We start from the raw sequence: 25,967 nt of genomic DNA, 5'->3' as shown, positions 1-25,967 counted from the left end.
GTGTCTTGATTGAGGTGTACAAGATGATTAGGGGGTTAGATAGGGTTGACAGTGTGAACCTTTTCCCGCGTATGGAGTCGGGTATTACAAGGGGGCATAGCTTTAAATTAAGGGGGGGTAGATATAGGACTGAAGTTAGGGGTAGGTTCTTCACTCAGCGAGTCGTAAGTTCATGGAATGCCCTGCCAGTAGCAGTGGTGGACTCTCCCTCTTTATGGGCATTTAAGCGGGCATTGGATAGGTATATGGAGGATAGTGGGTTAGTATAGGTTAGGTGGGCTTGGATCGGCCAAAGGGCCTGTACTGCGCTGTATTCTTCTATGTTCTATGTTCTATTACCTCAACAGCATGGGCACTTATTATATTATATTGTATATACCAAAAGCCTTCAGCAAATTCATACTTTATACCCACTGTCTCCCTTTTATCTGACATGTTTGTTACCACCTAAAAGAGTTGTAATAAATTTGTCAGGCAAATAAATCCCCTTGCAAGAAAAGCTAACATTCCATTCACCTTTCTAATTTTTCACTATAATTACATACTGATTATTGATATTTTGTTGTCGTTTTATGCTTCCATGTGCAGACTCTTTGCAGGCAAAGAACATGGGAGGCCTATTTTCTGTGGTACTTCATGTGATTATGAGTGACTGAGAACGACAATCTCGATCTGCGGGTTCCTGAGTAGTTGGGGCTGAGGGACTCTTGGTTAGGCCAGGCTCTCTGTTAGCAGAATTCTTCCGTTGTCTGTGCCATTTTTTGTTAGCAGCATTGCATCCGTTTGTTCCAAACTCCTAGGCTGCTTTCTTGGTTGCTGTACACCAACCATCACTGGTAGTGTCCTGTTAGTGGCTAGTGCCAGCTCAATTGAGTTTTCTTTTCAGCTTTTCTTTGAAACATTTCTGAGCTGTACTTCCACCTTGATTACTGAGACACAGTTCACCATTAACCAATGTGTTTGGCATTCTGAAGTCCTCCATGTATTATCAATGTCCAGAGGAGTAGAGATTTCAAGTGATTGCTGGAAAAATGGACTCTTCTAAAGACTCCACTGTTTATGACATAATCGTACCATTTAATGCTTATGACAGATTGAAGACAGCTATGATGGAAATGCTAAGCAGCTGTATTTATTTTCTGAATGAAAGCCTGTGACTCTGACACATTCAAGAGAAGAATGATGACAATCACTTTGTATGCTTGAGTTTTTGTAGATGTGCTGAAAGCTTTTGCCAGACATGATTTGAAAGGCAGCTAAAGGCATCAGTGACCTTGGACAAATCATCTGTATACGTCCTGTGGACAAAAGCATAATTTGACTTAATGCTAACAAGAAACCATTCTATTGAATTGAATTTACTGATCTATAATAAATTGTAATTTTCTTGGGCTACGTTCAGTACAGCACGACAGGTTTCTGCAAATTAATAGAGCAAAGGAATTTGTTGTCTCAGAGAATCAGTTTACAATGGGCTGCATAATTGTTAGGGATCAGAAACTCCACAATAAACTCCTTTTGTGGCTTTGGTATGTGTCAGTAATTGTCACAGGTTGAAGGAGACGCTGTCTGTTCAGAAGTTGGGATATGCATTATCAGGCGTGTCTTTGCCTTTTGTTTTATTTCCATGTGGGCATCGCTGACTAGGCCAGCATTTGTTATCCATTCTTAATTGCCCAGAGGGCAGTTGAAAGCTAACCACATTGCTCTGAGTCTGGAGTCATGAAATATATTAAAAATTTTCAGTGCCAGGTGCATCCTTAACACCATTGGAGATAGGGAGGAGAGAGCTCTACTTTGTTTGACCTGTCCTTTTCTAACATTTGTGCAGTTGATGGAGAATTGTGGGAAACTTTGAATGACACCCCAGTCTAGATAGTACAGATACACAGAAGAGATATATAAGTCTATCAAGGATTGCATCTCCTTTTAGTAGACCATTGACTGGAATCCCAGGTAATCCCAAAAGCTTTGTATGATTTTAATTGTATTGTAGTTGTATTCATCTCTTCATGGATTGTTGATTCATCTGTCTCAGCCTCCGTTTCCCGATGGGAGATAATTGCATTTCACCAAATCAGATCTCTCATTTTTCTGACTACTGGTGCATGATGGACTGTTTAGCTCTGAATAGGATTGCATCATTTGTGGATTTTAGAAATGCCTAAACATGGTAGTAAAATCCATTTACAGATCTTTGGGCCTCATAGCAGGATCTATCTTCCATATCTCCATACATTTGTATTCTTTCAGTAAGCATGGTCCATTAAATCGCTTTGAATGACTCTGGTTGCGCTGCAGAATGCTTCAGACTTCCCTCTGTGCAACTTCAGAACATCAGGGCAAGCAAGTAATCTTTTCAAGAAGGTTTGCATTTCCGTGCAATTGTTATGAAATCGATCTTAGTTTGTTATGGTTGAAAGCCACCAATTACTCTGGTTGTTTTTTGTGTGATGGATTTCAAACTGTTCTACTGGATTAATATCACTGCCCAGCTTGATTAATATCACTGCCAACTATGGAGTTGTCTTCAAACTTGCTGAGAAAACTACTTTTACTGACAGGAAAAGTCTAGGAATTTTTAATAATGCCAAAAATGTTTCCTTTTGCATGGCAATTTGACTCTGAAGGCAATGTTAGCTCGATGCATCCATCCATACCACTTACAGTTCTGTCTATGATTGTGTCTTTGGCATGCTTGGATTTGTGCTTTCTATCACATCATCTGAGTAGCTAATAATTACAGTGAACACTTGAGGCTCTAACTCAAATCCTTGTGGTACACCATGAATCACACCCTGCCAATTAGTATGTGCACATTATTCTATTCTCCTCTTCCTTTCTCTCCACCAGTTTCCTGACTAGGTCAATAATAATCATCTTATGATTTTCTCCGAGCTGTTTATAGGGATACGTTAAATGCAAAATGGCGACACAACCAAAGTCATCATACTTCAGCAGTACACCATTGGCTATAAATACTTTAGTATGGCAGACATGCTTGCCATATTTGTGCCATAATTCTGTTCAGAACCAATAACTTCTTATGTTGAAAGTAAACAAAGCTTAAAGTCTTTGGCACTTAGAGCCAAAACTTAAGGGGTGGATTAGAGAATTTTGAACAAATTAAACTTTACAAAGTAATAAAAGTAAAACAATCTATGATTATATGTACATAACAGACACTAACAACAGTTGAAGTAATGTGAGGCAAATGCGAATTAACAGACAAATTGTGGTTGAACATCCAAAAGCCTGATCTTTAATTATCTGATGCAGTCAAAACATCCCATCAAGATATTAGACACACAGTGAGTCATCAAATCTCATTGGAAGTCTGTCTCTTTTACAAGTGTTTACATTTGTCCACTTTCAAAGATCCAGCCTTGGAACTTCCTCACAGGCATCTCCATCGTGGACTGTCACAATGGTTACAACATGATGGTACTTCAATTGCTTCCCCTGAGACTGCATTGCACTGAAGTCTTGACGCTGCACACTAGCATCTACTCACAATATCAGCTCCTTCACAGACAGGCAGCTTCACTAAGGTGGTGCTAGCCTGGGCTTTCTTTGAGCTCTAACAATTTTCAGTTGCACTACTTGTGGATTTCCTTACACCCACTTGGCTACGGCAAAGTATCAAAGGTTTCTTGGGACTTGTACTGTGTCAACTGCCTGGAATCAGCAGCATTTGCATTGCTTGAAGAGACTTTCAGAGCCCATTGATTTTGTATTAAAGTGACTGAGCTTCAGCTCCGAAACAAAACAACTTACTGCAAGCAGTGTAGACACCATGTCTCCAGCTCAGCAAACTCACTTGCTGCTTTAAGACCCAACCTTTCTAGCTGTTAACCTCTGAAAGTGACTGGGCCCCAGCCTATTTAGTGTTACAAACTTCAAGATGCTTAATTGCAGTTATAATATTTTCCACACTTAAAATTTAATTGTGTTATGGACTTGGTAGTTCTGGACTGGTGAAATCTCTGAGTGAAACCCAACTTCATGAGTTTTAATTTTGCAGTTTGGTTACTGTGGTTGTGAGTCACTGAATGTATTTGCATGAGGCTGTTTATCTGTTTTTCATTACGCAAAGGAACAGACCATTTTATATATTCGACAAGTTGGAAAGATCTTATCATAAACAACAAAAAGATTCAATACATTTCCCTAAAAGCATCCTTTACAGACATTCAATGCTAGTAATGTATCATTCCTATCTTCACTTTAACATTTTTTTAATTGAACCGATGAGGTTGCAAATCATTCCTTCAGTGATTTCCTGCATATTTTTCAGATATAATTCTCTCCATTACTGTCTCCACCACCCCCAACAAACACAGACAAGCTAACTCTCTGACTAGGACTACATTGAGGCTGCTAAAACAGCTTATGACTTAGTTCGAGCTTTATTGATCTGAAGCTTTGCAAACCAGAAGTTGCATTTGTGCTGAGAGGACCCTGTTCTTCTGAGTGGATATGGCCTCTCTCTTCAGTGGTCCTCATTCCTTCTTCCAGTGGCTTATCCTGCTCGGAGTGGCCTCTCTTCATTCCTACAAGTAACGCTGTATTCCAAAAATATCCATGTCCACGAGCAACTTTCTTGTTGGACTGAACACATACTGCTGTAAGAAACTCTCCCAGGCACAATCTCGAAATGCTTGCTGTTTGTAGCTACCTGCAAGCCAGTCTATATTTGGGTAATTAAAATCCGGAATTATCATTACTCTATATCATCAGCATCTCTCTCTAGTTCCTCTACATCCTACCCATTAATTGGTATTCTATGGGTAACACTAACCAATGCAATTGAACCTTTTTTGTTCTTCAGCTCTAACCAATTTAATTCTGTCCTTGAACCTGCTGGGATGCTTTCTTTCACAGACAAGGTTTACGAGGATGTTACCTGGTATGAAGGTGCTAGCCATGAAGAGAGGTTGATTAGGTTAGGTTTGTTTTCATTAGAAAAAAGGAGATTGAAGGGGGACCTGATTGAGGGCTACAAAATCATAAAGTGTACAGACAGGGTAGATAGAGATAAGCTTTTTCCCAGGGTGAAGGATTCAATAACGAGAGGTCACGCTTTCAAGGTGAGAGGTGAAAAGTCTAAGGGGGATACATGCGGCAAGTACTTTACACAGTGGGTGGTAGGTGCCTGGAACGCGTTGCCAGCAGAGGTAGTAGAGGCAGGCACAGTAGATTCATTTAAGATACGTCTGGAAAATTGCATGAGTAGGTGGGGAGCAGAGGGATACAGATGCTTAGGAATTGGGCAACAGGTTTAGGCAGTAGATTTGGATTGGCTCAGGCTTGGACGGCCGAAGGGCCTGTTCCTGGGCTGTAAATTTTCTTTGTTCTTTGTTCAGACTGCAATGCTGTCCTTAACCAATACTGCCACCCCTTATCTTTTCCTCCCTTTTCTATCTTTTCTGGACACCTTGTACCCAGGAATATTTAGCAACCAGTTGTGCCCTTTTTTGAGCCAGCTGTTATCACCACAGCTATTTCCACAATGTAATCTGAGCCATTAACTCCTCAAGCTCATTAACAATCCTCCATGCATTCACACAAATGCACAGTAATCCTGAATTAGATTTCTTGCTTTCTCCCTCCTGAGTTTATCTATTTATCATTCTTTATGCTCATGCTACCTGTCTCTCCAAATATTTTGTGCACCTCTAATATTCTCTTCTGGTTCCCATAGTACAATATTCCCATATAAAAAGCTTCTTCACATGTGAGTAGTTCAGATATGGAATGTAGTAGAAGATGCGGTGGAGGTGGGTTCAATTGAGGCATTCAAAGGGCATTGCATGGTCATTTGGAGAGAAATGATGTGCAAGGGTCAAGGGGAAAGGCACGAGATAATAGAACCAATGCAGTCTTAATGGGCCAAATGGCCTACTTCTGCACCATAGCAATTTTCTGGTTCTGTGATCCCTGCCAAGAACACTTGTTTAGATATGCATGAGGTTAATTGAGGGATTTAGCTGCAGTATTGAATTGCTGTTTAATGTCATGATCTGCCAGTTCTGTGTTTTTATTTCCATGCCCATTCATTGCACCACTAATAGAACATTGTGCAAATTTACTCCCAAATTGTGTGTGGCTCCATGGATGCCATTTTAAAGGTCTGAGGGTACTTGTAGCACCAAATAAAGAAGTGCAAATGATTCCAGTGTTGTGATGTCTGTTTCCATTTGTGAATAAGTCCAGAACAAGGATCATAGATGAAAGAATCACTATGGAAAATGCATGGAGATTCCTAATGCAGGTGAAATACAGAATTTAGGAAGAAACTCTTGACACAACATACTGCCACTTAGTAGTTAAGGTAGATGTGAGGAATAAAAGTACATAGCATTATGCAGGTAATAAGCAACTGGAGTAGGTGGAGGCTTGTATAGAACATAAACAGTTAGGGTCATAGAAATGTACAGCATGGAAGCAGACCCCTCGGTCCAACCCGTCCATGCCGACCCAATCTAGTCCCACCTGCCAGCACCTGGCCCATATCCCTCCAAACCCTTCCTATTCATGTAGAGTCATAGAGATTGCAGGGAACAGTTATGTAGAATGGTTTGTTTCTGTGCTGTAAGTTCCAGCATTAAATATAAAAGCACCTTGTTTCTGTGCTGTAAGTTCCAGCATTAAATATAAAAGCATCTTAATAGCTCAATTAAATTCAAATAGAACAGCCCAAGTAATAAGACTGAGAATAGCTTATGGGAATAGTCAAAAGCATAGCATTAAAAATTATCCATCCATTGAAATGATATTTAGAGCAAAAACAAACCACAAGATCTAGAAGCAGTATGTTTGAGACAATTAATTTTTACCTGGTTTCTGAAGTTTGGGAACTGCTATACTTCACTAAGCACTAACCCTGTGTTATTCAGGGCTCAATTCTTTGTTTTTCGTATGTAAATGGCCTTAAAATACCACAGAGAATTAATAATAACAAGGAATAGCCAAATTAGCTTTAGATTTTAGGTTCAGTTTCATATTATTGCACTGGTGCGTCCTAAAAAAAAATGTGGTTGAAAGTTTTAAGAATGACTCCAGGATATAAACATATGATCTAGGCCGAGGCTTAGCATGACTCTGAAAGAGTTGAAGGTTGCTTTTGTTTGTGCAAAGGCCACATTTTTTTATTTTGCTTTAATGTTGATTGCGGACCAAATTGGGAAACGGACTATTTTACAACAAAGGACTGAGGAAAGAATTGCTGTTCTTTTGAAAATAAACATGTTATTCAAACATAGTCAGAAATGTTTACTCTGTTGCTTCAAAAGCAGTGGGAGAAACTCAAAGAGATGAAAGCCCAGCATTAAGATGTGTACACAAGTGAGATTTGCATGCCAACAAGTAGATTTGTGGAATTGTGACTAGTTGTGGATGTCAAAGGTCATCAGCCAGACAAACTTTCTGAATGCTTACTGGTAACTGAATAGCTTTGGGGTATGACCAATAGGAGTGAGAAGCTCTCTGAGCGCTGGAAGGGAGATGGTATTAGAATTAGAATCCCAACTGTGTAGAAACAGGCCTTCGGCCCAATAGGTCCACACTGAACCTCTGAAGAGTATCCAACCCAGACCCACTCCCCTACATTTACCCAGACTCATGCACCTAACCGTCACATTTCTGAAAACTATGAGCAATTTAGTATGGTCAATTCCCCTAACCTGCACAAGTTTGGATTGTGGGAGGAACCCAGAGGAAACTCTCGCAGACACGGGGAGAATGTGCAAACTCCAAAAAGACAGTCGCCCAAGACTGGATTTGAACCCAGTACAGTGGCTAACCACTGAGCCACCGTTGTGTGTGTGTGTGTGTGTAAAAGCCAGTTATCATCTTCGACCAGTTATACCATGAAACTATACGAAATAGGAGCAGAATTTGTCCATTCAATCCATTGACTCTGCTCCACCATTCAACAAGATCAAGCTACTGATAATCCTCAACTCCACTTGTTTGCCTTTTCCCCCATAACCCTGATCCCCATACTGATTAAATATCTCTCTTTATTATACTTCATGACCCAGCCTTAAGAGCCCTCTACAGTCACGAATTCCACAGATTCACAACCATCTGAGAGAGCCAGAGTTGGAGGATCTGAGCTATTGGGAGAGGCTGAATTGGCTGGGGCTGCTTTCCCTGGACCGTTGGAGGCTGAGGGGTGGCCTTATAGAGGTTTTTAAAATCAAGAGGGGCATGGATAGGGTAATTAGACAAAAACTCTTCCCTGGGATAAGGGAGTCCAGAACTAGAGGGCACAAGTTCAGGTGAAAAGGGAAAGGTATAAAAGGAACCTAAGGGGCAACTTTTTCCACACAGAAGGTGATGTGTGTATGGACTGAGGTGCCAGAGGAAGTGATAGAGGCTGGTGCATTTGCCGCATTTAAAAGGCACCTGGATGGGTATATGAATAGGAAGGGTTTAGAGGGAAATGTGCCAAGTGCTGGCAAACGGGACTAGATTAGGTTGGGATATCCAGTTGGCATGGACAAGTTGGACAGAAGGGTCCATTTCCATGCTGTACATCTCTGTCTTAAGTGTGAGACCCCTTAGTCTGTGTTTATATTCTCTGGTTTCTCACATAGAGAAGCAATCATTTTGCATTTACCCTATCAAATCCTCACTTTAAGCAATTGATTTTAACCACGTCAGAGACTTTATAATTTGCGAACCAATTACTCTGCATCTGGTGAAGTGAAAGAACCCGAAGGAAAAGCTCCAATAACTAAAGGGCTTGGGGAAACAAAAGGACAAGCGTAACTGAACTGATTCCCTGGTATGTTTTCCTCCTCCATCCATAACGCCAATGTTTTTTGTCTGTCTGTGTCAGTCTGTATGTATGTGTTGGGGGGGTTTTCAAAGGAGGTTAGCATTTTCTCTAATAGAAATAAATGCTGACATCACATAGTTGTTTACCTGTGGTTAGAATCTCCTTATTTGCAATAAATCGGAGCTCTTGCAAAGTATAAAAACCTGGTCTGTGTTTTCTGTTAACCTGAGTCTATCTGACAGGTATTTTGGGGACTTGTACAAACTTTGATAAAATTTTTAATTTTTGCAATGACTTTAGGAATGGTGGGGCTTGATATCCATTGTGCTACCCAGTGAGGTGTAACAGTTTGTAAATGGGTCCATTTACCATATGGCACTATTCAAAGTTGAAGTGGACAATTTTCTTAATGAACTAGTTAATATTTATACCTCAATACTACCAAACTAAATACCAGGTATCCATCTTCTTTGCTTTTTGTAGGACTGAATTATGCACAAATTTGTTGTCATGTTCACCATATAACTGCAGTAACCACACTTGAAATTGTCATTACAAAGATTAGTACTGATTAGATCTTCATTGCCTTTAATTTGCAATAATTATCTCACACTGAAAGCCCCATGGTCACAAATTTATTCAAATTAAGGGTATTTGGGCACAATCTAGAGAAAACGGCTGTGATTATAAAAAGGTGTTACAGAAAATAGTAAGTGGGTAGAAAATTGACAAATGAATTTTAATACCACTGCAACGTTTGCTATGTGTTTGATAAAAGTGGATGGCATAACTGGTGAAAGCTGTAGAAATAGCGAAAGCTAAGGTTGAAAGAGAACTGAGCTTGTTCCAGGCAGAGATTAAATGAACCAGAAGAGTTTGTTAATTAAAATGATCTAGGATTAAATAAATTAGTGGCTGAATGCACAGAAACCCACGAAGTTAGAGTCGCAAGTAAGTGATGCAGTAAGGCATATTAATACTGAAGCTAAATTCTCTGGCTTCATCAGGGAAATGCATCCCTACTATACTAGTGCAAATTGTATGTGTCTCTTATATTCATTCAGTTCTTCAACATTACCTCCCATCATATTATTTGTTGTGTTTGTTTCACAAAGTTTAGCTCATGAAATGGATCTATGTTTTTTAATGGGGCCTTTTGGGGCAGCACGGTGGCTCAGTGGTTAGCACTGCTGCCTCACAACGCCAGGATCCCGAATTTGATTCCAGCCTCAGGTGACTGTCTGTGTGGAGTTTGCACTTTCTCCCTGTGTCTGCGTGGGTTTCCTCCGGGTGCTCCGGTTTCCTCCCACAGTCCAAAGATGTGCAGGTCAAGTGAATTGGCCATGCTCAATTGCGCATAGTGGTAGGTGCATTAGTCAGAGGTAAGTATAGGGTAGGGAAATGGATCTGGGTGGGTTACTCTTCGGAAGGTCAGTGTGGACTTGTTGGGCTGAAGGGCCTGTTTCCATACTGTAGTGAATCTAATGTTTTGAAAAAATGCATTTGCTGAGGCGCAGTTGTGTGCACATTGCCTGTCTTGTTTACCATATAACTGCAGTAACCACACTTGAAGGTAATTCTGTGGCTGTCATTACAAAGATTAGAACTGATTACATCTGTACTGTCTTTAATATAGAATATGGATATTGCTGGTAAGGCAAGTCTTTTCTAGCCATGTCTAACTGCCCTTGTCAAAATAGTAGGGAACCTTCTTAAGACAATTATTGGAACAGGAAAAGGCCATTCAGCCCCTTGACCCTGATACGCTTTTCAATGGGATCATGGCTGATCCGCATTCCTCGCACCCACTTTCCTATCTTCTCCCCATAACCATTAATTCCCCAACCGATACAAATCTACCTATCGTAAATGTACACATGGGCTGTGCCTCTGAGTCCATGAAGCTGACCTCTTGAACCTCTGCTGTGCTTTTGATTGTGGGTGTTTCCACAGCACCGGTGACTTGCAGGATTTTGGCTGTGTGATGATGAAGCAATTAAGATTAGAGTGTTGCTGGAAAAGCACAGCAGGTCAGGCAGCATCCAAGGAGAGGAAAAATCAACATTTCTGGCAAAAGCCCTTCATAAGGAATGGCCATCTATTTATAAGTGCATTATTTGGAAGGAACTTGGAGTAACAGTTTTCTTGTGAACAGCTGCTCTTTTCCATCTGTCTGGTAGAGATCATAAGTGCACAGTAGTTAGCACTGCTGCCTCACAGCGCCAGAGACCCGGGTTCAATTCCCGCCTCAGGCGAGTCTCTGTGTGGAGTTTGCACATTCTCCCCGTGTCTGCGTGGGTTTCTTCCGGGTGCTCCGGTTTCCTCCCACAGTCCCAAGATGTGCAGGTCAGGTGAATTGGCCATGCTAAATTGCCCGTAGTGTTAGGTGAAGGGGTAAATGTAGGGGAGTGGGTCTGGGTGGGTACTCTTCGGCGGATCGGTGTGGATTTGTTGGGCCGAAGAGCCTGTTTCCACACTGTAAGTAATCTAATAAGTTTGGAGTATATGCCTGTAACAGAAGGATTGAATGTTTGAGGTGATGGATGGAATGTCAATCAAATGGGTTATATTGTTCTTGATGGTGTCAAGTTTCTTGTGTGTCATTGGAGCTGCACTATTCCAGAAAACTGGAGACAGAACTATCATACCCCTTATCTGAGGATGTTGGAAATCCTGTGAGGAGTCAGCAGTTTTGGTTTCATGACTCTGTCCTTCCTGGTACTCAATCCGTCAATCAGAAGTGGAATATCTGACGAGGGACCACATGCCTCCCTCTTCAACAGCCTGTATGTGTCTCGGTTTGCCTTTAAGGTTTTCACATGGGTAAATATCAGAAGCTTTAATTGCTCACTTAAAGGCCTCAGTTGGCATGGGGTGTGTTTGCCATCCATGCACCTTCGCACTGAGGAAGAAATCAGACAGTACCAGGAAGGTTGTGGGGAGATCCCCCTCCCACCACCCTCCGGCCTGAATAAATGCTTCCCCACAACTATAGGGGATGCCATTAAATTCTACCCAGTGTGTTTAACAAAATGATCTAGTTCTCTTTAAGAAAAAGATGATAACATAGTTGAACTGCCCATGTTGATCCCTGATCTCAATGATGTTGCTTTCCCCCCTCCCATATTTAATGGTTCTTTTTTGAAGCACAGAGAATCCAGTGGAGGAAAGGTGTAACTTGTATCGATTGGAAATGCAGCCTGCTGTCTATATTTTGGATGTTTGCTTACTTTTTTTCTAAAATGGACATTTAAGAATGAACAATGATAAACTTCATTCAAAATGATATGTCTAGGGTCAGGACTGAATTTCTGATGAGCTACACTAGACTTCCACTGGGGTTATTTGATCCAAGTCATGATTCAAGCTCATTTTGATCAATCTCAATGATATGGTCACATTGATCAAGGTCAAATAAGTATTCTATGCTCACAATCTTGAACCCCACGTATGGTACATGTTATGGCACTAGGATATCTGACATGAATTGACATTAGCCATTATCCTATAATTGTGACATGTGGAGTGGGCTTTGAAATGACTTGGGGGTGGAAACCTTGGAGTCTTTCAATACATTAGGGCTTGATAGACAGGGGAAGGAGAGATGTGTTTTCATTTTCTTTCTTCATATACAGAAATAATGGGAAAAAAGAATCCAAAGCCAATATTTGCATGCTGGATCAAACAATCTCTGTGTTTTATTGTTTCATGACCCTCTTGAATTATAATTTATTTGTTGCAGATGTTAAATACGTTTTGTCATAACATGTACAGTTCTTAAGGTTTCTTTGTTTTTTTTTGTCAGGTTCTAATATGCAGAAACTACAAGGGTGATGTAGACATGAATGAAATTGACTACTTCCTACCAATGTTGATGCAGAAGGAGGATGAGGGGATGAGTTCCCCGTTCCTCACCCACGGACATGTTCATTTCCTCTGGATAAGGCACAACAACTTGTATTGTATCCTTTCAAGTGGTGGCAAACTCTTTTGTAGCCCATTGATTTAGTGCAGTGTGTGAGGGAGATATTTACTGTATCCTCAGCAAAGAGGACTGTGGAATCCTACTCTGTTTACCAACATGGTTTATCTTTGATAACTTGCAACCCCCCCCCCCCGCCGCTGTCGATTGCGCTGATAACGAGTAATTGGAGTGGAGTCTGAGTCAATTTGTATTGCAGCCCTCTAAGGATAAGCAAGTTATAGCATCTTCTTACCCACAGGAGGATTAGCCAGAGGATATTTAGTGTTTTTATTAGATAAGATTTTCAGCTAGTTTATATGCTGTTCACCTGGGGACAATGGATGGATATGCTATTAGCAGTGCCCATCTGGAACCAGAGATCCCATGGTAATCTGTAACTAGAAGAGGAGGCAGGATATGGCAGTATATAGCAGTGGGGCAGTTGGAATTACTGCTGCCACTACACAATGGTATGCAGCTGGAGAGTCAGTTGTATTTTTGTACAGAGTCGAGAGTGTGTTGCTGGAAAAGCACAGCAGGTCAGGCAGCATCCAAGGAGCAGGAGAATCGACGTTTCAGGCCGCAGCCTGCTCTTCAGCTGCTGCCTGTGAGAAACAAAATCTCACTTACTTCAATAATTTCAGTCCGAGACCAAAAATCTGAAACAGTGTCGTTTATTTGTACACTTGCAAGTGGGCGCAATGTCTAATGCCAGGTAAGACAATGACAAATACACATCAAATCCAACAAACTCTCGAAATTTATACAGTTTGAATCCCCATATTTTTTCTTATTTCATTGTTTGCCCCCATCCTCCACTTACGTCATTCATTTCCTAAAGACTGATCCCACAACTTCTGTTTATCCGGTCTTGTCCGTGACAAATGCCTATCTCTGGCCCCCATAAGGTTGTTTGACGTCATCCCATCCTTTGCTTACCATTATCTGCTGCCTCCATCTGCGCTGCCCCTCACAGCATCTTATCACTAAGCCCTTTTTATTGGGGTTTGTTCCTGTGTCTCTGTACAAGTGGGAAACAGATGTTTATAAAGGCCTCTTTTCACAGCATTTTATCTAGTGCCTGTATTTCTACCATTGTTTTGTAATCACGTCTCATGCTGACATATCATTTTTAACGGATTATATACTTCCTCTATGTAGTTCCCATTCTTATTAACTCAGCTCTTAGCTGAGAAACAATCATAGACTAATGTGAATTCATTTACTCTCTATCAGAACTTATAATTTGCAGAAATAACATTAATTCACCTATATCCCACACTGCCTGACCTGCTGTGCTTTTTCAGCAACACATTCTCGACTCTGATCTCCAGCATCTGCAGACCTCACTGTCTTCCTGTGTTTTTGTACATATAGGCCTATTAGATCCAGGCAATGAATCTTCCAAATTGGGGTGCATTTGAATCAGGGGTGGTTGGCAAGGATTCAACCAGCTGTTTAACTTGTAAGTACCTATACGAGATTAAAGACCGGGATATTAAATTTTGAATTTAATTCATAAATCAAAAATATTTTTTTAATTGTGCTGACCAAACATTGCAGTTGACCATATCAGTGGATAATGCTTTACTCGCTGTTTTTCTCTGGCTGCTAATTTGACATTGGAGTCAAATAATACTTGTGTTTAAAATGGCAGACATAAAAAACATATTTGAATTTAAATGTTCAGTTAGCTCCAATAATTTCTCACTCTTTATTATGGAATATATTTGCCTTAGTATATGAATTTAACAGAAAACTCAAAATAAATCCCAAAATGTATAAACTGTATCATCTAAAGAATATTGCAAAGTGAATTAAATCAAGTTCTGAATCAGGTGCTGCTGCAATTACTTTTGGCATTTTTCATTTGGTTTAATAGACTGGTCAATTAAGTATTATAATTGTATAATGTGGTTCTGCAATTTAAGTTCTTTAACCTTGAACACCAAGTGGTAGCAGTGACAAAGAAAAATGCAAACGCAGTGCTAGTTTTTGCATTTTTATATAAAATTATTCAGGTGAGTGTCATCCAGTAATCAGTGTTCTCGTAATATCAAAAGTAGATTAGAGTTCTGTACGACCTGAGCCTTGGACTTATACATTGAGTCAGACTGAATGAATTCTTACATAGAAACTCAAGTTTTGATTTTCCCATTTTCAGACGTAGAATGGGTAATGCTTTCTCGAAGTCAAAAGTCCATACCTCCTATATAATTACATCTATGCCCTTATTTCAATATTTGCAGTGAGCTGTGGACTCCTGTGGACTCCTCTAGACTCAGCTGCCCGGTTTAGGAATCTCTACTTTGGTGCAGATGTCTCATTGGCCTTGGCTTCTGGATAAATCGTGTGAGGAAAGGAGGAGAGCAGGAATGGGGCAAGAGTGTTCACTGGGCTGGCCACATGCGGTCCACAGGAGTGCAGCAGCCCTGGGAGGAATGTTCCAACAACTCTCAGCTCCTCAGTAAAGTAACAAAGGCCTGTTGCAGTTAGGCTGCATGTAAGTAATTCTGAGCATTGTTTGCCCAGTGCCAGCTCCAGCGCAGGCAGGTGAATGTGTGGCAGGGGTACAGCAGCAACCTATGTAGTATCTTCAGTGCATTAAAATTTTTCAAGGTGCTTCACAATACAGTGAGGCAAAATTGGACACTGTTAGGACAGTTGGACACAAGATTAGTCAAAGAGATAACTTTTAAAGGGATATTTTGAAGGAAGAAAGTGAAGTAAAGAGGCAGAGATGTTTATGAAGGATATTCCAGAACTTGGGACCTTGGCAAGCCATCAGTAGTGGAGCAGTTAAAATCCAAGAAGCACGAGGCCAGAATTGATGCATTGCAGATATCCTGGAGAGTAGTGGCTACAGGATAGCCATTGGATTCCTGTTATCACACATGTGCTGGGTGCTGGAGATGCCAAGGCAGCCACTTTTCTCAATATGTCAGTGTGGACTGTTGGCAGCCTGGAATTGTACCTTTTTGCCTCTGTATTCTGCCAGGAACTTTGGCATAATGAGGACCAGTTTCCACCCCAGCCTGACCTGCCATTTTGTCATACGAAGCAAACCCAGGTTCACCAAATTCTCATTCCTACATTAGAAAACAGCACCTTAGGTGGACTGGTTTGACCTGACTCAATCTCAATCTTCCCTTGGGCTCACAGGAACTAATGTGACTCTTTTGCTGTCACTATCACATCACCCGGAATGATTTCAATCCGAACCTTTTCCCCCAACCACATCAGACAGCCCTTGTCCATCATGAGATGTAAATGGTAAGGCAAAAGAGAGGTGCCTGATTTTGCTGCCATGGCATCAACAATTCTCAGGACCTTCTGGTGAGAAGCTGGTGCTGAATTTCAATATTGGAAGTGGGGTTTTGAAATTTTCATGGAGAGGGCATACCAGGTCTATTTGAGACAAAATCCAAAATGATTTCCAACATTATCTGTTTTTTGTATTTAAAATTTCCAGCATCCACAGTATTTGTTTTTGTGAGCCTACTTAAGAAATAGGTAGAGTCCTTGGATCTAACTTTGGGTTCAAGTCCCATTCTTGGATTTGTTGGCCAGGGAAGTTGTACAGAGGAACCTTGATTATCCGAACATCAATTATCCGAAAATTGGATTATCCAAACAAGATCTGAAGGTCCGATAAAACCGTTACAGCAATGGTGCGACCATCTCATCTTAAAATGAGTAAAAATGAATTTGGATTGCCTACACTGAAGATGTGCAAACATTGCAAAAGGATATGTTAATGACTCTGATACAGCAATCTCAGCCAGTCAATTGTATCAGTGTTAAAATAAATTTAACTCATAAAAATGACTGACATGCTGAAGGATTTAAATGCATGACAAAATCAGTGGTGGCTTCATTCCCTCTATGACTTTGTTCCAAGTATGTGTCTGTTATAAGTGAACAAATTGTTATACTTACTATGTCTGTGAAGAGAAAGTGGACAGCAGTGACAATTGAACATAAAAGCAAGATTTTACAGCGTCTGGATCGAGGTGAAAAAGCATCAAAGATTACACAAGAGTACAACACTGGGATAGCACCAGTGTCTGACATCAGGAAACAAGACCAGCGATTGAGAAATTTATCGACATCAGAACAGAGACACTCAGCACTGATCGGATTATCAACGTAGTCATGGAAGAACAACAGGAAAGTACAGACTGCCCATGGATGGTAAGGAAAATCAGATACCAGCATCGCCTGCAGTCCCCATTAACGAAGCTATCGACAGTTTGTGACTTTTCCTGGAGTGGTATGAAGCACAAGGCGAAGTCAATGAAGTTAAATTGATGCATCTTTGTTAAATGTTTGCAAAAAAAAAGACAACAGCACCTCATGCAACAGCGGCTAGATATTTTCTTTGAAAAATAATAACTGACCTCCACCTCAATTAATTTTATTTACATAAAAGGTGCTGTGATTTGCAAAATATCATGAATTTTTAAGCAATATTCAGTGTTTCTACAAATTTTAGTGTTTGAATGAAAAAAACTGTAAACATGCTTTTTAATGCAATTACGCTCAATATGGCTTCCTTTGTTTAAGGTCAAATCAATTATCCAAATAATCAATTATCTGAACAAAAACTGCCCGCCCATTGCCTTCGGATAATCGAGGTTCCTCTGTATTCATAATATGGTCAACCAATTGAGCATCAACTTGAAAGTCCTTCTTACGTACTCTAATGGCAGGTGGTAAGAGAGGGACAGATGCCTGGTCTGCCATATGATAGAAAGAACTTAGCTCTACCATCACTTTCCATATTTCCAGGCTACAGCCAGCGTGTAAATGTTCCTGTTGCCATAGCAATTTGGATACTTTTGGTGGAAGTTTGGCTGGTCAATTGGCATGGATCAGATTGGTGCCAACAGCACAACGTTCAAAATCCATTCCAACTGGGTTGGATTTGAAAACTGTCTCCTCACCCTGTCTGTGGTGGAGATCATTGTGTTATGGGTCAGGCCTGACTTCATATGGAGGACTCAGGATGACAAAGACTTTTTAAGAATGTTCTTTCCTTCAGTTCAGCCTTGGTACTCTTTGCTCTGCCATGGACTGTCAGAGGGAATGTTTTCCAATTCTCAGCTACAAGGTTTCACTGCACTTGTCAGGCCTCTAACTACGTTTTAATGTTGTCACAGTGGTCTCAGTCACCTTCACCTCATTTCCCTCCTTGGCACTGTTAGCTTCATTCTCAGCAGCAGGAATTCCATCTGGCTCATGCCTTTGCATGTCACTTGATAGGAAAATGGGTTGGTATTAAACTTTGCTTGGCAACTTTGAACATTGCATCATATGCTACCTGATCATGTCATGTTTAATCATTTTAGTATGACAGTCAATCACACTACATTTGCTCAGTCCTCCATAAATATTATTCCTTTCCCTTTGTCACCTATCTCTCTCAAGGAGAACTGAATGTGTTACAGTCTGTCTGTGGAACAGAGAGATTTCAGTGTCATTTATAAATCAAAGCAAGTCGGATTTAAATCATTTTCTGAGCTGGTAATAAATAGCTGCTGAATACCTGTGTGCAAAATCCTTGCACTCCCAGTGTTTTTCTTACTCCTTGTAAGGGCTTTTGCCCGAAACGTCGACTTTCCTGCTCCTCGGGTGCTACCTGACCTGCTGTGCTTTTTCCAGCGCCACACTTTTCAACTCTCAGATTCCCTCTGCCTTGCACCAATTTGTTTCTGTCTTTTTTTATCTGGCCTGAACCTTTCTGTTAAGTGACCAATCTAGCCCAACGCATTTGCCAATACAGTGCAGTTAATGTAAATTAAAGACTGAGCAACTGAAATTAACCAAATCACTTTTCAAGGTTAAATTAATAATGTCTGCCCCCTGCAGGTTCATTCTGTGCTCCAAATCTTTACTGGTTTCCTCACAACCTCCCATCCTCCTACAGTAATATCTGGATTTTAGCATCGCTTTGCTAATATTCCCTGGGTTTGCTCCCAGACTGAGACACGCAGACGTGAAGTTCTGTTTTGTTCCCTGGGATGCTTGTAGCTGTGCCTGGGAAAGCAATTCACAATTCTGGGCAAGATTTTACAAACTGAGACTTAACTGTGCTGAGTCATTGTGCCTTCGTTTCTCACTATGTGACCTCGCCTGTGCTTTCAACATTCTCAGACACAGAAACAAAAACAGAAGTTGCTGGGAAAACTCAGCAGATCTAGCAGCATCTGTGAAGGGAAATCAGAGTTAACTTTTTAAGTCCGGTGACCCTTCCTCAGAACTGATGGTAGCGAGGAAAATGTTGGTTTATGTGCAAAAGGTAGGATTGAGGGAGGGAGTAAGGAGGAAACGATAGGTACGGATAGAGTCCAAAGAGAGAGAATAGTTGGACAGATAAATGAGTGGATAATGATCTGGCTGGAAGGGTGAATAGCTATTAATGGAGACTATTAATGGCTACAGTTGAAAAGTGTGGTGCTGGAAAAGCGCAGCAGGCCAGGCAGCATCCAAGGAGCAGGAGAATCTATGTTTCGGGCATAAGCCCTTCTTCAGGAATGAGGCTGGTGTGCCAAGCNGATACGGTGGGGGAGGGGAAATGAGGAAGCTAGAGAAATCTACATTCATCCCGTGTGGTTGTAGGGTTCCTAGGCGGAAGATGAGGCGCTCTTCCTCCAGGCATCGTGTGGTCAAGGTCTGGCGATGGAGGAGGCCAAGGAGCTGCATGTCCTTGGCAAAGTGAGAGGATGAGTTAGTGTTTAGCCACGGAGCAGTTGGGTTGGTTGGTGCGGGTGTCCCAGATGTGTTCCCTGAAACGTTCCGCAAGTAGGCGGCCTGTCACCCCAATGTAGAGGAGATCACATTGAGTGCAGCGGATACAGTAAATGATGTGTGTGGAGGTGCAGATGAATTTGCGATGGATATGGAAGGATCTGTTGGGGCCTTGGAGGGAGGTGAGGGGGGAGGTGTGGGCGCAAGTTTTGCACTTCTTGCGGTTGCAGGGGAAGGTGCCAGAAGTGGTTTAAACCTTCCCCTGCAACCACTCCCAGCACCTTCCCCTGCAATCAGGTCCACATCCCCCACCAACCCAACCTCCACTCTCGGCACCTTCCCCTGCAATCAGATCCACACCCCCCACCAACCCAACCTCCACTCTCGGCAACTTCCTTGTGGTTGGGGGCAGGAAAAGGATTGGAACAAGGAATGTTCCACATTCCCCACAAAGAGGCCTGACTGGGGCCCATGCTGGTATCCATGGCCGTCCCTCTGACCTGAAGAAAAAGAGAGGAGGTAAAAGAGAAGTTGTTGATGGTGAGGATGAGTTTGGCCAATGGAGGAAGGGGATGGTGTATGGGGACAGATCAGGCCTCTGCTCCAGGAAGATGTGGAGAACCCTGAGACCATCCACATGGGGGATGGATGTGTAAAGGGATTGTGCATCTGTGGAAAAGAGCTGGTAGCTTGTGCCTGCAAACTGGAAATTCAGAAACTGGCGTAAAGTGGATGTACATCAGCAGGGACTGGATCAGGAGGAAAAGACTGAGTCAAGAAAGGAAGAGGTGAGGAGCAAGCTGAAACAATGGGTCTATCTGGGCTGTCCTGTTTGTGGAGTTTTGGAAGGAGGTAGAAGTGAACTGTGACGGGCTGCGGGACTATCAGCTTAGAGATAGTGGGAGAGAGATCACTGGATGAAATTAGGTCAGTGACAATACATTGGCCTGATGTGTCATGGAGGGGGTCATGGTCCGGGGGAGATAGGAGGAGGTATCTGAGAGCTGGTGCTCAGCCTCTGCAATGTAAGGCCAGACTACAACAGCACCACCCTTATCGACAGGCTTAATAACAAAGTCGGAGTTGCATCTGAGCACACAGAATGCAGTCAGTTCAGAGGGAGATAGGTGGATTGGGTGAGGGGGTGGCAGAGAAATTGAGGCGACCAATGTTATTTTGACAGTTCCCAATGAACAGATCGAGTGCAGGTAAAAGGCCAGAGGGAGAGTGTTGGAACTGGGCAAAGGGGTCTGTGGGACGGGGGAAGGATGACAAGGAGAGTTTGACGTCATGCCCAAAATTCATTAAGGTGGGGATGCAGAAGGATAAAGCTGAGACCCTTGCTGAATACAGACTGTTCAGCATCGGAGAACGGAAGGTTAGGAGGAATGGTGAATACCTGACAGGAGTTGGGGTTGGGAGAAGGGATACAGTCAGGAGGAAGGGAAGTGGAGGAAGATTCCAGAGGGTGATGTGTACCTCTGAGTTGTTGCAAATTGTGGGTCTTGATGCCTGAAAGGAAAAGGAAAAGTTTCTACTTAGTGTGGTGAATGAACTAGAGGATGAAGTGGAACTGCGGACTGGTGCAGCCCTGAGTCAGTGTGATGTGATGCTGTTGGAGAGAGAGGTCAAGAGAGTGTGTGTGTGTGTGTGAGTGAGTGACACTGCATGGTACTGAGTGTGGATCTCAGGATGCGGTGAGAGCAACTGTCTGTAGAATGCCTAACATCACAGAGATACTTATGATCCTGGGTGGATTCAAAGCACAATGGATGAAACTTCATTTGGAATCCATTTGAGGTGAGTCTGAGCCAGAGGTAGTTACTGAAGTGAAAAATGACACAACACCAGGTTATAGTCCAACAGGTTTAATTGGAAGCACCAGCTTTCAGAGCACAGCTCTATCATCAGGGTTAGTCACTGAAGAGTGTGATGTGGCTATGGAAACAAGGTTTAGCAAATACCTGGTCAAACATCAGGAGTGACAGTGAAGTTAATGTCAGTGGACAGGAAATAAAACTGGAGCGGAATTCCTGTCAGAGGGAGGAACAGAACTTCTTCAAGGCAGACATGCCCAAAAGAGATGTGGCAGTGAGTTAAATACTAAGAACCAAAAGAACTGTGGATGCTGTAAATCTGAAACAAAACAGTAGTTGCTGAAAAAGCTCTGCAGGTCTGGCTAAAGAGGAATCAGAGTTAATGTTTCAGGTCCTCAGAAACAGGTTGGCTGAACAGTGCAGAATGGATTTCTGGAGCAGTGGGGAGGGATATAAAACAGGCAACTAATTCATTGCTGCATATTGTGTGCCCTCTCCAATGCTGAATTCCCATCATGGAAAGTGGATAATCAGCAGTGGGTGCTGACCAGTGTAATGCATTCATCAACTGCCGACACCATGTGGCTTCCCCATATGCCCTTTTGTCCTCCAGTGTGTGCAGCCAAGCACCTCTGAGCCTCTGTTTACCTTGATCCCAATCCCTCTATTTGACGCTCCAAACCAAACCCACCTTCTTTCCCCTTTCGTGTTTATCTGTTTCCGCTCCCCCCACCACATGAAAATAATGATTGCCTCCTGACTATCCATTTATCTCTTCAGTCATTGTTCTTTTGATACCATTTGATAATCATTCTGAAGGTTCTAACTTGTGTCACCCTCAGGTTTTCACAGAATATTTTAAAGAGGTGGAGGAAGAAAGTATTCGCGATAACTTTGTTATTGTCTATGAACTTTTGGATGAGTTGATGGATTTTGGATTCCCACAAACGACTGATAGTAAGATTCTCCAAGAGTAAGTGCAGACAGAGTGATTTATTTTAAATCTATCTACCCAAACTGATGAACTTGGCCATGTATAATTTGCTCCTTTCTTATCTTGTGTTTTTTTCCTTAGAGCTATTATCTTTGCCCATTTCCTCTTACAGTGTTTGGACTAATTTAACTGTGGCACCACCTCACAAGCTTTGTTTTTTTAATTTTATAACTGATTCTCTATGACTAACAGTAGATTTCAGAAGCCAGCAGCACCTGAACAGTAGGGTGAACTCTTGTGAGCTCTTGTGATTGAAGGCAGTAAGTGCAGCATATGTTGTTGTTGCAATACTGCCTTACTTACATGAAGCATTCTGAGCTGTAGTATCCTTCCAGTGTTTGCAGGCAGATCCTTCATTACCTTCCTCAGCATATTACATAGATTCATTCATGGACATGCTTTAAAAATGGCACATTATGCCAGAAAAGCTTTCATTTCAAGTTAATAAATTAAAGAAAGGTTAGCTGTCTGATGCTGGACAACCAGCAGAGGTCACTAGCAGTCTCTTTCCTGTCCATACACTTAATTTTTAATTATACAGTCAAGTATCTTGACCAAAGAAAGGGAAATAAATGCCATGTGTTCACTTGTAGAAAAAGAAATCCAGCACCTTATTGCATTGGGTTAGAAATGTAAAGTTTGTGGGTGTTAGTGATGATTTATCAAGCCTAAGAAACGTGCTCAACCAATCACTAATACCTTATTTCAATATGTTGTATGTGTGCAAACATTATAATTCAACTGCCTTTTACCACTCGCTGTGTTCCATCTACCCATGTTTACATCTAGATTCCAACAACTGCTTTATTACTGTCCAGGGGCAATAATAATTGAGGCTGAACATTCCCAACTGAATTGTATCTGTAAGTGTTCAGAAAACAGAGTAACATTGTAGTGATTAATGCTCTATTATTCAATACATACATGTCAGAGATTGATGAAGGCAATGCTATCATTCATTAGTACACTCCCAATTCATGGGGTTTCAAGACGCTAGATAACTAGAAAGTTTCAGAAAAGGAACGATTACTTTTTCGGTATTATTCTAACCTCGCTTCAGATGCACAAGTGGTTTTCGCTTGGTCCTCTACACAGATCTCTGGCTTTGTATAAGGTCTGATGAGGGGATAGTCCCAATAATACAGATCACTGTAACAATTCCTCTAATGATACTGTGGCTTTAAGTTGCAAACTGCAATTTCTCAAGAAAGAAATGCATTTATGCAGAACCTTTCCGTGACCTCGGGATATCTCATCACAATTTACTGCCAATTAAGTATTTTTGAAGTTGGAATATAAGCAACGTGGCAGCTAATTTGGTCACAGCAAGCTTCAACAAAGAGTAACATCATAGTGACCAAATAAAACCTGTTTTATTTTGATTTGGTGCTTGGCAACGAACCATGCCAGGTGTCCAATCTCGCAGTGGGAGAGCATTTGGTGATAGTGATCGCAACTTCCTGACCTTTACTTTACTCATCGGAGAGGGATAGGAACAGACAGTATGGGAAAGTACTTAATTGGAGAGGGAAAATCACAATGCGATTAGACAGGAACAGAGGCGCCTAATTTCGGAACAGATGTTCTCAGGGTAATGCACGACAGAAATGTGGAGGTTGTTCAGAGGGCGCTTGCTGATAGTGCTGGACAGGTTTGTCCCACTGAGGCAAGGAAGGGATGGTAGGTTGAAAGATCTGTGCGTGACAAGAATGTGGAACATCTAGTCAAGAGGAAGAAGGAAGCTTACTTATGGTTGAGGAGGCAAGGATCAGACAAGGCTTTACGGGGTTAAAAGGTAGCCAGGAAGGAAGTAAAGAATGGACTTAAGACAGCGAGAAGGGGGCATGAAAAAGCTTTAGTGGGTAGGATTAAGGAAAATCCTAAGGGAATCTACACCGATGTGAGGAACAACACAATTGCTAGAGTCAGGGTAGGGCCAATCAGGGATAGTGGAGGGAACTTGTGCCTGGAGTTGGAAGAGGTAGAGGAGGTCCATAATGAACAGTTTGCTTCAGTATTTAGTAGTGAGAGGGACCTCGTCATTTGTGAGGACAGTGTGAAACAGGCTGATATGCTCAAACAGGTTGATGTTAAGAAGGAGGATGTGCTGACAATTTTGAAAAACGTAAGGATAGGTAAGTCGCCTTGGCCAGACAGGATATACCCAACATTACTACAGGAAGCGAGGAAGGAGATTGCTGCGCCTATGGTGATGATCTTTGCATCCTCACTATCTACTGGAGTAGTACCAGATGATTGGAGGGCAGCAAATGTTATTCCCTTGTTCAAGAAAAGGAATGATATAATCCTGGGAACTATAGACCAATTAGTCTTACATCAGTGGTGGGCAAATTATTGGAGAGGACTTTGAGAGACAGGATTTATGACCACTTGGAAAATCATAGCTTGATTAGAGATTGTCAGCATGGCTTTGTGAGGGGCAGGCCATGCCTCACAAAGCATGCTGAATTCTTTTTGTTTGTGACAAAGCTAATTAATGAAAGTAGAGCAGTGGATGTGGTGTACATGGACTTTAACAAGACATTTGAAAAGGTTCCTCACAGTAGGCTCATTCAGAAAGTAAGGACACATGGGATACAGGGAAATTTGGCTGTCTGGCTACAGAATTGGCTGATGCATAGAAGAGGGTGGTGGTAGACAGAAAGTATTCAGCCTGGAGCTCAGTGACCAGTGATGTTCCACAGGGATCTGTTCTGGGACCTCTGCTCTTTGTGATTTTTATAAATGACTTGGATGAGGAAGTGGAAGGGTGGGTGAGTAAGTTTGCTGACGACACAAAGGTTGGTGGGGTTATGGATAGTGTGGTGGGCTGTGTAGGTTGCAATGGGATCTCGACAGGATGTAGAGTTGGGCTGAAAAGTGGCAGACAGAGTTCGATCTGGAAAAGTGTGAAGTGATTCATTTTGGAAAGTTGAATCAGAATGCAGATTACAGGGTTAAAGACAGAATTCTTGGTAGTGTGGAGGAGCAGAGGGATCTTGGTGTCCATGTCCAGAGATCCCTCAAAGTTGCCACACGAGTTGATAGAGTGGTTAAGAAGGCAAATGGTGTGTTGGTTTTCATCAGCAGGGGGATTGAGTTTAAGAGTCGCGAGGTTATGCTGCAGCTCTACTCAGCTCTGGTTGGACCACACTTAGAATATTGTGTTCAGTTTGGGTCACCACATTATAGCAAGGATGTAGAGGAGATTTACCAGGATGCTGCCTGGGCTGGAGCGCAAGTCTTATGAAAAAAGGTTGAGGGAGCTAGGGTTTTTCTCACTGGAGTGAAGAAGGATGAGCGGAGGTGTACAAGCTGATGAGAGGCATAGATAGAGTGGATAGCCAGAGACTTTTTTTCCCAGAGCAGGAATGGCTATCAGAGGAGATAAAATTTTAAGGTGATTGGAGGAAGGTTGAGGGAGATGTCAGAGGTAGGTTCTTTACATTGAGTGGTAGGTGTGTGGAATGCATTGCCAGCAGTGGTATTAGCGTCAGATACATTAGGGACATTTAACCAACTCTTGGATGGGTGCATGGAAGATAGTACAATGAAAGGCATGAAAATCAGTTTGATCTTAGAGTAGGATAAAAGGTCGGCACAACATAGAGGACTGAAGGGCCTGGACTGTGCTGTATTGTTCTAAGTTTGGAT

General features: G+C 41.9%; 1 protein-coding gene across 2 annotated transcripts in view; it reads left to right on the top strand.

Annotated features, from left to right (window-relative positions):
• Window positions 1-25,967, top strand: part of LOC122554226 (AP-1 complex subunit mu-1-like) — a 59,963-nt gene that overhangs the window by 8,935 nt on the left and 25,061 nt on the right. The window contains exons 1-4 of one of the 2 annotated variants that reach the window (XM_043698900.1): window positions 11,480-11,574; window positions 12,594-12,750; window positions 14,706-14,773; window positions 22,162-22,292. In XM_043698900.1, the coding sequence (XP_043554835.1) occupies window positions 12,630-12,750; window positions 14,706-14,773; window positions 22,162-22,292 (320 nt within the window). In that variant the 5' untranslated portion in view covers window positions 11,480-11,574; window positions 12,594-12,629. Of the gene's footprint in view, window positions 1-11,479; window positions 11,575-12,593; window positions 12,751-14,705; window positions 14,774-22,161; window positions 22,293-25,967 lie in introns of those variants that run through there. The other variant, XM_043698899.1, reaches the window with a different exon arrangement.

The sequence above is a fragment of the Chiloscyllium plagiosum genome, chromosome 11, assembly GCF_004010195.1.
Source record: "Chiloscyllium plagiosum isolate BGI_BamShark_2017 chromosome 11, ASM401019v2, whole genome shotgun sequence".
Classification (NCBI taxonomy): Eukaryota; Metazoa; Chordata; class Chondrichthyes; order Orectolobiformes; family Hemiscylliidae; genus Chiloscyllium; species Chiloscyllium plagiosum.
The sequence above is the reverse complement of the archived record's forward strand: the minus strand, read 5'-3'. Positions and strand labels throughout refer to the sequence as shown.